Source organism: Apostichopus japonicus, chromosome 20, assembly GCF_037975245.1.
Source record: "Apostichopus japonicus isolate 1M-3 chromosome 20, ASM3797524v1, whole genome shotgun sequence".
Lineage (NCBI taxonomy): Eukaryota > Metazoa > Echinodermata > Holothuroidea > Aspidochirotida > Stichopodidae > Apostichopus > Apostichopus japonicus.
Genome location: NC_092580.1, coordinates 30,968,645 through 30,985,380, shown reverse-complemented (window position 1 = coordinate 30,985,380; position 16,736 = coordinate 30,968,645). Strand labels below are relative to the sequence as shown.

General features: G+C 43.7%; 1 protein-coding gene across 1 annotated transcript in view; it reads right to left on the bottom strand.

Annotated features, from left to right (window-relative positions):
• The window catches only part of LOC139962245 (protein phosphatase 1H-like), a 77,447-nt gene that overhangs the window by 36,266 nt on the left and 24,445 nt on the right, over positions 1-16,736 (bottom strand). The window contains exon 4 of the mRNA XM_071962294.1: positions 1,858-1,970. Coding sequence (XP_071818395.1) covers positions 1,858-1,970 — 113 coding nt within the window. The remainder of the gene's footprint in view (positions 1-1,857; positions 1,971-16,736) is intronic.

Below are 16,736 nucleotides of genomic sequence, written 5' to 3'. Positions count from 1 at the left end.
CTCACATGGGCTTTTGGTTAGCCTTGAGCCTTGCCCTTGCCCTAGCCCTTGGTGGTACATCAGGACAACGCCGGCACCTTGGGTGGCAAAATCTCCATCTCTCTCTCTCTCTTCTCCGGCCCTCTCCTGGCCTCTCTCCATCTCAACTCCCACCAACTCTCTCACTTCCTCTTCATCTCCTGTCTCTCCTCCGATTCCCTCCAGGGGAACTGTGGGTTCGGTGATAGATCTAACCTGTCCCGGCCTGCTAGCCAGGTGTCGATGTGCTGCCACTGTCTGGTGTGAAAACAAAACAGACTAGACAGAGGTCTCGGAACAGTTCACACATTTAAGGCGGCTTCGAGACATGTCTGAGAAACCCACGTTAAGGAGAGACTAACGGCGAATAGTCTAACGTATCAAACGGAACGACTATAAGGAGGAAGTAGGGTGGGAGTATGCTAACAGAGAGTAAAGTTACGTGACAAAAACAACGCGCCCCGCTAGAGGCTCGCGGCTTACAAGGTACGCTACAAAAGTGAAAAACTTCCCACACTTAGAAGCGAACATGTAACTAGAATACATGAAGGAAAAGGACGAAGCATCAAGCATGTATACAAGGGAGAGAACCCCTCTATCCGCGTACAGAGCGGGAAGGGAGGAACAAGGCTACGAGATACGCCCCAAGTGAAACTCCCGACAGTTATGAGGGGCACGAGTAGCGAAACCCATGGAGAAACATGAAAATATGTACAAATATATGAAGGTTCAAACAAGAAACAACAACAACGTAATCGAACCGCCTATCCGCCTAGTATTGGATAGGAGTTCGCGGCTTACAAGATACGTTACAAGGAGAAACACTTCCGACATATGGAAGCAACGTAACTAAACGAATATGCATCTTAAAACTTGTAAAAAGGACGAAACATGTATATAAGGGAGAGAACCCCCTAACCGCGAACCAGCGGAGGGGGGAACAAGGCTACGAGGTACACCCCAAGTCATGAGACTCAGGGAGCGCACGTAGCAACAACTGGAGGAAACATGAAAATATACAACAATATATGAAATCAAGGATACTCCCGTCTTAACATGAAAAACAACGAAACGAGCCGACTATCTCGACTAGTTAGGAGATATCGGAACGTGGCTACAACTACGCTACAAAAAGTGAAAACCCACACTGAAAGCGTAAAAATTAACGAAGTACATGATAGCAAAACATCTTATGCTAAGTAAGAAAAGCTGAAACACATGTACATACGGAAAAACATGCCTATCCGCGTAAACAAGGCGGTATAGGCAACGCTACAAATTACGCTACAAAGGGGAAAACCCACACAAAAGCGTAAGAAGTAACGAAGGTACATGAAACAAGCAAAACATCTTATTTTTGAAAGTAAGAAAAGCTGAAACATGTACATACGAAAAAATATGCCTATCCGCATAAACAAGGCGGTATAGGCAACGAACGAAGTAGTCTCGCAGAGCTACTACCTGTTACCCTAAAAACGTTACGTAAGAAAAAACGAACGCATGGGCGAGAGTGTACACTAAAAACAGCCCCCAAAAACACCCTTCCCTACAAGAAAAGGATACTTATCAGGCTGGAAAAGATCCTTGGAAGTGCAGAAGTCCTGATAGGAAACTTCTAGAGTATAAATCCAAGGTAATCCAGGCGAATTTCGCGAAAATTTTTCTAACTCCGAAAAACACAGTGAGACACTTTGTGGGTAGAAAAATGAAGGAAGGCCATTAGGGCCAGTGAGGGTGTACAGTGTTAAAAGATTACCAGGGTATTCTAGACACGGTAGAATGCGGCGCATAGGTTGTGGGGAGACAGGTAAGTGGGGAACGAAGTAAATTTATACTAACCGGGAATCCCCAGCATTGGCAATGTAAAGTTTATCAAAGAGGAAGACGGCCACCAACGACGTGCATCCGCCAGAAATAAAGTAGGACTGCTTCTGCTGTCCGATGAGTTTATCCTGTAAGAAATAAACAAAAATTAAAAAACATGAAAGCCATTAAAAATTTGACCAAATTTCATTAGTAATATTTAATATCTGGTTTACAATGCTAACTGCAACTGCAAATTATTTTATCCTCATATGAATTGGCTAGATGAGAATCCAGATTTGATAAAGCATTCACTATGGCAAATGACTAAAAGTGAGATGACCTTTAAAGAATTTTGCTGAAAAGGAAGAACTGTGAAAAGAACAACGAAAAATACAATTGACAAGATGAGTGTAATAAATGTATAGAAATGTTGCAAAATTTGTATTTTACTCTAATTTTCTGACAAAATTGACTATTTAACCATGCTTTTAACAAAACTTGTGTCACCTGTCATAAAATTATAGTAATCAACTTCTCCCTACATTTCTCTGATTAATTTGGTCTCCTTCATAGGTCAAAAGCTGAAATTGTGAGATTTTGACAATATTCCAAAATCGCTGAAACGTCCTTGAATTTGATTCAAGGTCAAACCCTGTGGGGGTCGAGTTCTGTGGTAGCATCTAGGCCGGGTCAAAACCTTAAATAGAGCAGGATTCCATAATTTTCAATTCATCAAAGAATTTGAAATGATTAACGTTCAACATTTTTCTTTAAGATCGAGTCATAATATTCCTATTAAAATGACATCTTTAACATTTCACAGGTACCTGTGTCAAAAATTTACAGAGAGAGATCTCCATTTTGCGAACATTATGCAGAATCATGACTCATTAATTCAAGGCAACAGGAGAGAGTCCTACATGTCAGTGATTTAATTTCCGGTTCGCCGTAGGATTCACGGAAAGTCAACAGCCGACGGATTCATGATGCTAAGTCGTTTAAGTGTGTCCCACATACAAATTGCTCTGAGGTAGAGGTAAAGCTCTGTTTCGTCATATTATGTGACTTCCATTTACCATGTGTAAAAACATCACATACACGGAGGGAATTGAATGAGGTGCTCACTTTAGATGATTCTCTAAATTAATATGTCGAGAGAAACAGGAGAGCAGAGGGTACGATCCTACGGAATGAGGCCTGAGCAGCTATTAAAGACAATTTATTCGTAACTAGTCTGACACTGAAATTGAAGGAAAAATCATAGCTAGGAGATGACTGAAGCACCTTTGCGCTTACAGCCCCCTCAAATCCTGTTTATAATGACGCTAAGAATTCTGACGACATCAGAATAACAGGTAAAATATAAAGCTCTTCCGTTAATGGTATGCAAGGGGAAAGGAATTGGATAGAAAAGAGATCATTTCCTTTAGTTATGAGATTATTTTGTGGTTCTTGAAATGAGAACATTTATTTATCAGCTAGTCTGACATTTACTACATTAGGCATTGCATTACCTGATCATTAATAGCCTAGGGGGTGAGGGGGATGGAGAGAGGGGGAAGGAGAGAGGAGGAAGGAGAGAGGGGGGTGGAGAGAGGGGGAAGAGGAAAGTGGAAGGTGTTTCTCTAGCTTCCCACTGATTTACTAATTATAAGCTAAGTATATTCAGCATATATAAGACTGCATAAACCTTTGGATACCAGTTCATTCTAGGCATGGTAGGACAAGAGTGCTAAGGTTGTGAGGAGACAGATAAGCAAGGAGGGAAGTAAATACATCCAATTCTTTTGCTCCTTCTACATTGCTTATTTCCTACTATATTTTTTATTTACTAAATATTACTTGGCAAAATTCTATAGATTGGTTAAAATTAGGAGTGTCTGTTTATAGATTAGAATGGTCAAACTAGTACATCAATTGTCTAAATTCATGCAGGCAAGAAAACAAAAGAAAAGAACAACAGAAAAGGATGATTCAGAATGAGGGGGGTCAGGTGCAGTGCCAAAATGTTACCACTTATTACAAACTAGAAAGTAGAAAGTACATATTTATAGGAGACCGTTCAGAGATAAATGAGGTAAATTATGAACTAGCACGAACAGTGATAAAATCGCAGCGATCGTCAACTGAGTTTATTTGTAATGTAAACAAACCACCATTCCTTTGACGTCAATAATCAATTTAAGGTGTGTTACCAAGATTTTTATCTGTCAATGCAATAAGTTTAAGCAAAATAATTCACTTCACTTTTACGCCTTCCATTGATGCTTGAAAATCAGAAATCAGTTGATGGAAAACAAACCCCTGGGCAAACAAACCCCGTCCCCCACCCCCACAAAAAAAAAACAAAGAAAAAAAATGAAGCTGTGAAATTAAATTGTGAAAGGGAGGGAAAAATGGATCATCAATACAGCTTAGGATTCACAGACTTGTAAAGTATGACAACATTCTGACAAGCAAATTGGTACGTTGAATTTAAAACACTCTCAGGATGTCAAACCATGGCAGTCTTATACCTTCCTTGCATGCATGGTCAAACCATTAACCATCCACTGTACAACCCAAATCTTCAGAATAGTTCCTAAGACAGATATGTAAACTATATCTAACACAGTCCAGTCCACTTTGCTTGTGCGATGACATCAAACTTTTCATTTGAAAACTGGTCCAGGATTAAAAATTATTTAAAAACAATTTTTTTTTTAAGCCCTTGGTTTACCGATGAATGTCTACTGAGAAAAAATATACCTATTGCATTAAACCAGTTCAGTTATTACTGAAACCCATTAACCTTGTTTAACGTCAGAAACTAATGCTTGACATTTTCATTTTAAGCTGTATAACCCTGGCACAAATATTTGCTTGCCACTTTGTGCACTGCTTTAATACAGATAAACTGTTTACATATTAATGCGTGTGGGGATAGAGACAGATGTCTGTATTAGTAATCTTAATGGTGATGGAGGAACTGTATATATAGTCTACACTACATCTGCATCATCAAGAATCTAGATTATAAGATTATTGAATTTTACATTCCAATAACTACAATGTACAGAAGATTTGATTCCTAATATTATACCGAATCAAAGTCCACCGGGATTGTGGAGAGATAGAGTCAGTGGAGGGGGTGGTAGGAGGGAGGGGGGGTAGTGGGAGGGAGGGGGAGGAAATGGAGACGAAAGGAAAGGAGGGATGAAGAGAAGGTGGTGAAGGGGACTACAATTTCCAAAATTTAGACATATGGGCTGGATAAAACATTAAAAGTGACATAAGAACCAAAACGTTAAGGACTCTACTCAAACAGAAAATTTAATCGAGGTTTAACTACTCTGATGCATTGATTACAATTACATGAAAAATATGCAAAATTTAATCATTTATTCCATCAAAAGTGTCACCTGGAACATCATAGCATCTTGATGTCTGTAACGCATGGCAATCAGTGAAACTAGATTATATACTCATAATCGCAGAAGCCATTTTTCACGCTGTGTAATTAATAGTTGCAAAATCTCGGCCTAATTTCCACAATGTTGAATATTTTAGCATCTGCATAGCGATGACTACACAGATCATCCTGCGTAACTAATAATTATGAAATATTTTTAATCTCAGAACAGTAAGAGGTTTGAAAAATATAACAATGAAACTAACACAAGATCATTTTCATTGCGCATATTAGTTTTTAATCCACTATTATAAACAGTGACAGGGTTCACTGCTTGACAAAATCAACTACTGGCTAGATTTGACCTGTATGGTTATGTTACTGCCCTTAGCTAATTACTACCAACGATTACAAGAGGATTTTTTACATGACCAATTATAACTGAAAATACTCTTAGGATAGGGGTTTATGCTCTTTTCTTGAAGTTTCAACATTAAATTTTTCCCCCTTCTATTGAGATAATGGTCCCATTCATCACTCCTCAACTGTAATTAACTGAAACTTTACTGTTGCTCCCTTGTTACTATTTAAAGCCAATAATTGCAACCCTCTGAATGTCACCATGGTTACCGTTTAGAACAGTTGTTGTTTCCAGTTTGATATAACCTCAAGTAAATTTACAGACGGACTGACGACAGGTTTTCATTGCTTCCAGCTCCTTCGTTGAAATTAAACTAAATGACCATATTTACTATTTATTGCAATAGTTATGACCATTTCCTTTTGCCTGAAGAAATCAGACATTTCCATCAATACGATAAGTCAGAGAGACAGCTGAGCCACAAAAACGACATCACAGTGAAATTACAATGCTATACTACGTATATGTACAGTACTTGCACATATAGCCCTGCAACCTATACCACATGAGAAAATAAACTGAATGGATTAAGTAAAGATAATTATCTACATGTTACAGGTTACCACCTCCAGACATTAACTCTGAATTCTGTCATGTTTAATCTTGCAGTTCAACTGTTCTAACAGTATATCTGAAGATGGAAATTGTAATTAATATGTGTATGGTGCACATGAGCCAAGAGTGCACACTGGTATAGTACTGTTACTGTGTATACAATATTACTACAAATCTTCACACTGGTATGTATGAGCAAGTTGACCATTTTGCATAGTGTTTCGCAATGAAATACTGCATGGATATTCCAGGGTGTATATAGGTAGAGTGGGGACGGTAAGGTAGGTACACAGCTTATAAACGTTCAGGAAAAAATCTCGTAAAAAATCCCGTAGCTCAACTTTTGAATGGTAGTTCCAGATGGAGGAGCAAGTAGACGGTGTCCCAGTGAAAGGAATAGAGGGCGCAGTTCTTAACCTGTTTCCAAGTCATGTAGCTTAAAATATGGTATATATATGAGAAAGTGCAAATGTAGTTTGGAAACAGGTAAGAGAAGAGTGAAGTAAATTATTCAATATTATTAGCTAGATCTGGTCCTGTAGTGATTGACCTATTGACCTCTTGCCATAAATTTCTCTAACGTCACCGTATTTGCAGGAAAACTTCTAGATACAGTAAAAAGTCAACATGTAAGATTCTGGCAGAAACGCAAGTTCATGTGGGATTCAATTAACTTGTCGCAAAGGCCTTTATAGTAAATAGTGTGAAAGGTCTCTCTATCTTGAAACTATGCTAGCAGCAAAATGAAACCATATATACCAGTGTATACCAGTCTGTCTGAATAATTTAACATCATGTAACAAAACACCTAGGCAACAGTACGTGCACCATGACGTTTGGCTCTTTGCCACACAAATATTAATCCAAATTTTCTACAAAGTTATTCCGAGGTCACATGGTTCACATCATATTCCATCATTTCAGTATCTAGGACAAGTTTCCATAACATCCACTGTCATATGAAATGATTTGGTATTCTAACTAACTGTTGTCTTAGTAACTAAGTAACTGTTGTCTAAGTAACAAATTAAGTCAGACAAGTTTTTAGACATTTGAAATTTCATGAAAGGGAACCCAAACACAACCATCATCTTTAGCTGATATAACCAAATAAGTCATCTTTGTGAATAACAACTCTCCCAAAACAGATCTCCCAAAAATCTGGCTTTGCTTGGTAGATATCCTAGTTCAAAAGTCTTGTCTGGGAGTTGTCAGTTTTCCAAATTTGTAATGTCATAATGCCGCTGGGATCTAAGACCTTTAACTTTCCCTATGTCATCCTTCTTACATTTCCAAGTAAAATGTTAAAATCGTTGACGCTGTAAGCCCTGCCCATCATTAGGTCATGTTTAGAGGTTCAATAGTTTAGATTCACTATTTGCAAAATCTACCAACATCATGGAAAATGAACATTGGAATAAATATAAAAAAATTTAAAAAAATTAAACTGTTAGCAAACTGCTTATCTACCAGAGAGCCTGTGTAACAGAATGTGTAACAGTAAGTTGGCCTGACGTTTCGATCCTAGCCGGATCTTCTACAGAGGCTCTTTTAAAGAAAAACATAAATAATTGAGGTAAATGTGGCTCAATAATATCATATTTAGACTTGATCAAAGTCTTCAGCCTTGTGTGGGAAAAAAACAGTTTATTTGCGATATCTACCAACTGGAGTAAGATGTTTTCTTAACAGTTTGGGGAGTTGTTCGTGACGTTGATCTCTATCACATAGACTAATAATGATAGAAGGTTTCTTTTGCCTCCCTTAAAAATGTGCATAAATCAAATAACGCATAAATACATAGAGATGATGATCATGAATGGGTTCATTAATCCATTTTCAGGAGCAAATTAGTCTATCAATTGCAGCAGTTGCTCTAAAAGAAATTCTCTATCAAATTTTGTTTTTATACTTTTTCCAATGACATTCACAATTTATAAATTTATAGCATCACACAGTGAAAGAAGGGTGTACTGTACAGTACATTAAATCATATAAAACAGAAGGTGAGCACGTGTGCTACGTTAAAATTGACAACCCTTCATGAAAATCGCAAAACATTGGCAAAATTTCCAAAGGTTCCACATGATGTCCACTGAAATGTCTGACAAGTATCCACAGATACAAACCAAACCGAGATGTGAAAGCAGAGAGCTTTGCAGAAGTACAGCGACCATACCTTCTGAATATATTTTAATGCGCTTGAATGAGTTACAAACCAGCCATCCAACTAAAATCTGACTTCCTAGTTCTGGCCTCTGGGAATCAGACGAGTAATCTGCGTGTGATGAATTTTGTCAACTTTACGACCACCGAATGCTGACGCAAGATGTCTCGGGTATCCATGTCTCAAGTATTGATGTCTCAAGCCGACATTTCATCCTCGCACGTTGGGAAGAGAGAAAAACAGATGAACGACCCAGCCTACCTGATACACTCTTGTACAAATTTTGACATGGTGGAATTGTTTTATACAAAATGATGAATATGACAGCTTATGAGATATTATCACTTTCCAACAGAGTCATCAATCAAACTTGGGAGAATATTTCAGAATCAATGGATGAAACATTGCACAAGGTGTAACCATAGAGCTGTAAGGACAAGGAGAATAACTTATTACAAAGCTTCTGGAGTCTTCAAAAATTGATTTGAAATGGAACGAAATATCATGACTTTCGGAGTTTATGCTGGAAAGTCAAAATATACGTCGGATCAAAAACTTAAAAATGAGGAAGATGATGTATGGTCATTTTTTCCCCCAATTCCCTATGCCCCCCTCCCCCACCCCCTCTCCCCTGGCCAGCCACAGTCCTGTCATGGAATCAACGTTTAACTTAAAAGGGCAACTTTGATTAAATTTAAAAGAGAGTTAACCTTAACAATTCTCAATTGCAATTACTGCTATTGAGTACAAAAGCAATCAATGGGAAACTAGTGCTACTATATCATAGGGAATATGTAGAAGATGAGCATGACAGGTCCAAAGGGCATGATTATACAACCGAATCCATTGTAGGTGTTCAGCTGTATTACACCATGGGTGTAATGAATGTATTAACATGTGTAGGGCTGGGAGGTAAAGAGAAAAATGTACTGTACAATTATCTCTCCACTTCAATGACTCATCTTATTGATTCTGTTTGTTTATACAAAGTATTGCTTATCTGCTACATAATCCTGAACTACTCACATGAACACATGCAACAAAAGGGGATTTAGACATGATAAACTAGCAGAATTATCCACCAAGGTCTTGTTCTGATCCAGCAAGGAAATAACATATCACTCTATTTCTAGTCTTGTAAAGACCCTACAGTAGTATGTACAGCCTAGTGTACCTTTCTTTTTCACAAAGCTATTTTCCCGTATCTATTTGCTGTACTGCCCAGAGAACGCCAGCAACGCTTTAGATTGATACTAGGGTCTTGCACATGTCTTCCAAGCTATCTTATCTTTTCCTTTGATTTTGACAGATTAGCTTTGGAAAAGCGAAGAAGCCAATAAGGTTTGCCAATTGGGTCCACTTCCCCCAAATTGTTAATTCAAGCCCTGCCAACCACAATGAACAATCACTTGGCCTTAGATTGGTTTGTACACTGCGAGACGGTCGCTAATTGCTGAGGAAGAAACATGATCTCACATGACAAGCAATTTCATAACAATAATATGAATAAAGATTTTGTGGTTTGCATAAGGTCACGCCCCTCTTTGGAGAAATGTCCAACATTTGTATCGGACAGATCCTCAGGCTTGCAAAATACAGTGGGCAAGCACATTCGTGGTAGGGACAAACGGACACTGAGGCATGTACAGTTTGCATGTGAGAAAAAGAGTATTTCAAACGACTTGGCCAAGACTACTCTATTTCTAGAACTGCATGCCATTTAATAAGTATCAAGTTACAGTAACATTCACTGAATATAACAGAGCTATAACAGTATGATGTGTGGTAGTACAAACTAATATATTAACCTTTTCTGCCTGAAATTGGAACATCTGTACAGTTACCGTACATGATTTATTGATTCTACATCACCCATTGTATGTTCAGAAATATCATTATTAAAAATTTATGGAAAAGAAGGTCAGCTGTTCAAATGTACTTTTGTATTAGACTTTAAATCATTTATTTATACTAGTAACTGTTTTTGATACACATTTGGAGGGTAGGCAATTGGCGCGATCAATGCATGGGAGGATTCGTAACTCACTTTCGAGTTGGGATAATATATTGTTTGACTTTCAGTTCGGAGCAAACATTGTTGTCATACGGTATCCACTGTATGGTATCTATAAGCCTGGTGTAAATTTTCACATTATTAATGAAACATCTGTAGGTGACCTAGTTATTTATGAGAACGGGTGATTAGACAGGTGAAATGAATCGCTAGCTGTAGATGGCCTTATTATTTGCTTGGGTGATTAGTGTTATTGGCATGGAGGCGGATCTTATGAAGAATTCAATTTCATGCATGGTTGACAGCATTATATGCAAGGCTCTGGAATAAGTGTGATACTTTTAGTAAACATATATGCTGAGAATATATATATACCTAGCCAGCAGAATGAATTTATATAAGCAACAGAATAATATTTTGACCTAATTAATACAATATTTATCTAGATACATTGAAATATTTACATGCAATGCTAACATCAAATATTTAAAAAACAGTGCAAGAGTAAATATAATTAAGGAAACTCATTGTGTGAAAACTAATCTTTACATGTAATTTACAGAACATACAAAATAATGTTATGGTAATGTTATAAAATAGTGTGTCAAAATTAAACAAATTCTTTGTTTGTTGATACATCATGTGACCTCCACTACAAGACCTCCATATGAAATTGAGATGCACAATCAGCTGTGAGTTGATTTAACTTGCAAAGATTAAATTTCAATTTTTTAATTTGAAGTCATCTACAGTGGATGGACGTGCAATATAACACTAAGGTTACTATGTGATTACACACTGTAGGATACACACATATAGTACATAACAAGAGAATAGAATTGGACTGCTTAAGTTATGTATGTGGTGGAAGACAATAACATCGTAACTTTGCGTATGAAATTTGCTACGAAAGGATTGCTAGCAAAAACATTCCAAAACTTACTGGTTTGGATATTTACGAGTGACGAGCTTACCTGTCTCCTCACAACCTTAGCACTTCATTCTACTGTGCCTATAAAGTCTTGGTAAAATAATAACACTGTGCGCCCTCTATGACCGGGCCCCCCCCGGTCACTCCTCCTTTCTCATGAGACCATTCCTAAAAAGTGGCCTCACGGTTACGAAGATAGGGGGTGGCTAGGACCCTCTAGCCAGCCCCAACAACTCCTGTCGAGAAAACTCCCTTAGGTGAGCCCCTAACAAAAAGTCACTGACGCCTTCCTAGCAGGGGGGAGTGTAACCCTCTCCGGCGCAGCGGAGCAGGGGGAACACTCTCCTGGACCCTGCAGGCGTAACTACCCCTTATCCTAACAAGGAGCCTAATTTGTAAGACCCGACACCTGTTAACCGCAAAAACAACTTAGGTGAGAGCGTATACGGAGTAGAACATGTAATATAAACGCATACGAAAAACATAAAGTTACACTCACCGATAGACCTGGCCGGAGACTCTCTAGTCGTAGTTGGCTCTGTCTATCTGGTGTGGTGCCTGGAGTCGTGAGTCAAGTCGAACGACCGCTCCCCCGTCCGGCTGTGTCCCACCTTCCTCGGGGGAGGGAGGCGGGAATGGAGACAGGTAAGCTCGTCACTCGTAAATATCCAAACCAGTAAGTTTTGGAATATTTACTTCGCTCCTCGCTTACCTGTCTCCTCACAACCTTAGCACCGAGTGGCACTGCCCGATGGTGGGAGGCCCGAGGGGTGGGACCTATTACCCGCTGGACCTCGCATCACCGCGCTACCAAATGCCGCCTCGGCGTGTAGTGTGTCAGTTAGATAGCAGGCGACGAACGTAGTTGGTGTTTTCCACGCTGCCGCCTTGAGGATGTCCTCTATCGGGATACCGGCAAAGAGGGCTGTGGAGGCTGAGATCCCTCTGATGTCGTGGGCTCTTGGCCGGGCAGCCCCCGTTGTGAACGGGCGTATTGTCTCCACTAGCCATCTGGACAGGGTATCCTTGGAGGCCGATGTGTAGGGTGGTCGTGGCAGGATAAAGAGGGAAGTTGTTTGTCTTAACTTCTCTGTCCTGCTTAAATACCACTTCAAAGCCCTGACTGGGCACCATCGTTTGTCCTCGGCCACTGATGACAGGGTTTTAATCTCCGGGATGAAGATGTCTCCCGGCAAGAAGGTCAGGGCCTGGTTCTTGGCAATGAAGGCCGGGTCTGGAACCATCCTCACCCCATGGCCCTCGAATCTGATGTGGTTCGGTTTGGTCGTTAGGGCATGTAGGCAGCTCCTTCTTCTTGCTGACGCTACCGCAATAAGAAAGAGTGTCTTCTTTGTGAGGGCAGCTAGGGAAGCGTTTGCCATTGGCTCGTATGGAGGCCCTGCCAGGGCATGCAGTACTGCTGAGAGCCCCCAGGAGGGGGCTAACCGTCTGACTCGTGGACGGCGATTAGCCATGCCTTTGATGAGCTGGGCAATGTCTAGGTTATTGCCCAGAGTGGAGCCGTCTGGAAAACCCTGGTGGATGGCAGCGATGGCCGACCTGTAATTTTTGATTGTAGAGACTTGTTTGCCTTCTCTGAAGAGTGAGAGTAGGAACTCGGCAGTCTGTGCTATAGAGATCTTAGTAAGCAGTATCTGTCTAGGCCGGCACCACTGTTCGAACTTCCGCAGGCGGGAATCGTAAGTCTTTGCGGTCGTTCCCCTTCTAGCGTCGGCTGCCATCGCGGCAGCTGCCTCTGAAAAACCTCTCTGTCGTAGGGAAGACCGGACAGTTTCCAGGCAACTAACTGCAACCCCTTGATGTCCGGGTGGGAGAGTGTTCCCTGTCTCTGGGACAGTAGGTGGGGCTTGTCTGGTAGGCTCGCTGGGACGTCCATGAGGAGTTGGGGAATCTCTGCGAACCAGGGTCTGCGAGGCCAGAACGGGGCTATTAGAATAAACCTGCCCTTGGAGTTCCGGATCTTTCTGAGAACCTGCCCGACCATGCAAAGCGGTGGGAAGACGTAGGCCTCTAAGTGGTCCCATGGGAGGGACATCGCATCCGTGTGGTAGGCCTGGGGGTGGAACCGTCTGGAACAAAAGGTCTGGAGCTTGCTGTTTGTGTATGTTGCGAACAGGTCTATCATCGGCTTTCCGAAGATCGCGAAGATTCTGTTGCAAGTTTCTTGTTCCAGCGTCCATTCGTTGGGGTCTAAATGCCCCCTGGACAAGGCGTCTGCCATCACGTTGAGCTTGCCCGCAATGTGGGAAGCTCGTAGGATCGTGCCCGAATCCTCGGCTGCTGTTATCACCTCCCATGCTAGCCGGCAGAGCTTCTCTGAGTGGGTGCCCCCCTGCCGGTTGATGTAAGCCACCACTGTGGTGTTGTCCGTGAAGACCGTGGTTATTGTACCCTGTATGTGCTCGTTGAAGGTTTCCAGAGCTCTCTTGACTGCGATCATCTCCAGGATATTGATGTGGAATGATCTTTCTGTTGGGGACCACGTTCCCCAGGCTGTGCGGTTGCTCCAATGAGCCCCCCATCCGGTGAGTGAAGCGTCTGTCGTTACAGATGTCATTGGTAGCTCTATTGTGAAAGGTACCCCTTGACTCCAATTGTCTGGGTCGAGCCACCATCGGAGGTGTTGAGTGGTTTCCTCCGACCTGTGGATTGGTGTTGTCATGTCCGGATCTGTGGGGTCTGCGGACTTCAGGAGGTGAAGCTGTAGGGGTCGCATGTGTAACCTGCACAGTCGGACTACATCGACCAGACTGGCCATGAGTCCCAGGGCTCGGAGCCACATCATTTTGGGTGACTCTTGGTGTGACAAGATCTGTTGCGTGGTCGTCCTGACCGCAGTGATCCTTTCTTCCGAGGGTCGGGCTACCCCGGCGGAGAAGTCTAGTATCGCTCCAAGGAACTGGGTCGTCTGAGTTGGAGATAGTCGAGACTTCTTCTCGTTCACGATCCAGCCCAGCTCTCGGAGGGTATGGAGCGTTTTGTGTACGTTGTCGGCGGCCTCTGACTGAGAGCTCCCTACCACCAACCAGTCGTCGAGGTACACGTACAGGGTGACCCCTCTCCTTCTGAGGTAGGAGACTACCGCTCCCGCTATTCTCGTGAAGACTCTGGGGGCCGTGGACAGGCCGAACGGGAGCGCCCTGAACTGGTAATCCTGTTCTGCATACCGGAACGTTAGAAACCGTCGGTGATCCTTGTGCACTAGGATGTGTAGGTAAGCGTCCCGTAAGTCTACGGTCGCCGCCCACATGCCCTTTCTGAGTAGGGGTAATATTATATTTAGGGTTTCCATACGGAAGTGTTTTGGCCTGATAAATTTTGTGTTGAGGGGTTTTAGATTTAAGATGGGACGCCAGGTGTCGTCCCGTTTTTTGGTCAGAAAGAAATAGGACCGGAAGAGTGGTCCCGTCCCTCCCGGTACCTCCACAATTGCCTGCTTGGCCAGCAGGGCCAGAATTTCCCCTTCTAGAATTAGGCGTTTGACGGGGTCTGTGGGTGTGGGTGTCTGTCTTCCTCCGCCCCCGAAGGGTGGGCTGGAGGAGAATTCTATTCGATATCCGTGTTCGACTGTGTCCAACACCCACTTGTCCCCGCCAATGAATTCCCATTGCTGGGTAAAGTTTGTCAGTCTCCCCCCCACCTGCGGAATGGCCGCGGTGAGGTGGGCACCCCTAGGGCTGGGAGGCGAACGACGGTCGAGTGGAGGAGCGGTCGTTGTCCCGTCTGGGAGGCGCTGTGCCTCTGCCTCCTCTCGGTGTCCAGGAGCGGGTCGGGCGGTATGCCGTTCCCCTGCTTCTTCCTCTGAGAGCTCCTCTGCTCAGTGGTCTGGCGGGTGCTGCTCTCGCTCCCCTGGTTGGCTTGTTCTCCCTCGGTCGGAAGGGTCTCGGTCTTTGTGTAGCCGAGGGTCTAAACTCCGATTTAGCCAGGGTCTCTCTCCGGGCCACCTCTTCCTGTAGTTTTTTCTGGAAGTTGCCTCCGAAGAGGTCCTCACCGAGCACTGGCAGAGCTAGCATTCTGTTCCTTGCCTCGGTTGATGGCCAGCGGATGGCGGAGACGACGTTCTCCCTGCGGGCTTTTACGGAACGTGTAGCGACTCTTGCAAACTGGTCGTATGCGAGCCTTACGAGGGGTCCTAGCAGTAGGAGGAGCTGGCCCGCTTCATCCCTGGACACCTGGCTGTCGTCCTCAGGGAGTTGCTGGTGGTGCCGCATAAGGACCTCGGCCGACAGCATTAGGACTGAGGCGAACTTCATGCCTGAGCGGGCCGCTGTGTCCACCTCAACTAGAAGTTCTTCCAGCTTTCTCTGGTCAGGAGTCTTAAAGGTTTGGGAAGATGAGGCCCCATGTTCGGCCTTCAGCCTTTCTTTGGCCTCCTGGGGGATGGTTGGGCATTTGAATAGCGCCCTCCAGGCCTCGTCTGGTACCCTGACTGCCCTGTCTGCCCTGGCTGGGAAGGCAGTCCACCTGTTCTTATCGGCTATGGCCTCGAATCTATCATAACATGTTGCGTCAACGGGCATGGTGGTCTTTGGCTTCGATGACATCTCGCCGGTTGCCGTGAGTTTGGACACCCGGCCTGCCTTCTGTGGCTGGGTCTCAGGTTCCTCGAACCCCAGGTGCCGTCTGAAGATGTCGGCCGCCCGTGCCATTAACTCTTGGGGGAGCGCTCCTCCTGTTATGGGAGCCTCCTCTGGTTCGTAGCTTCGACTAAAGCTATCTTCCATAGGATCGTAGTCGAGGGGTTCTGTGGGATCCATAAGATCCCCCTCGTCCTCCAAGCCGGATAGATTTACCGACGCTCTGCAGTCCAGGGCGTCTGGATCCGAGACCGGATGTGGGGCCGTAGTAGGGCCGGAGCCTGTGGAGCCTGGTGCCTTGTCGGTCACCGTGGTTACTCTCTGCTCTATCAGGGGGCGTAGTAGGCCGGTAAGTTGAGCCAGCCATGCTGGCTCCTCCTCCTGTCGCCGTCTCCGGGACCGGCGCCTCCTCTTCGCTCTCCTGTAGCCGTCGTCAGACGACTCTGAAGACTCGTCGGAGGTCGGGGAGTGTCTTCTCCTCTCCTTCCGTCTCGGGGATCTTGAGTGCGTTCCGGATCTATCTCTTCTAGGTCTGCGGGAGGTCTCTCTCCCCCTGCTTTCCCGGGTCGGGGTCTCAGTAGGGACCCGTCTTTCCGGCTCCCTCTCCGGCTCCCTGCTATGGGACCGGCTCCGTCTCACTGACCCTTCGATCGCACTCTCTTTCGGACCCGAGCTCTCTGTGGCCGGCGGCCCGCGCTCCGTGGGTCTATCTTGCTGCGGTCCACACTGAGGCGTAACCTCTAGCCCGGCCGAGCAGTGCCTCTTCTTGAGAGGTCTTTTCTTGGCAGGAGCCTTCCCTTTGCTCCTGCCCTTCCCTTTGGTCGTAACTACGCCG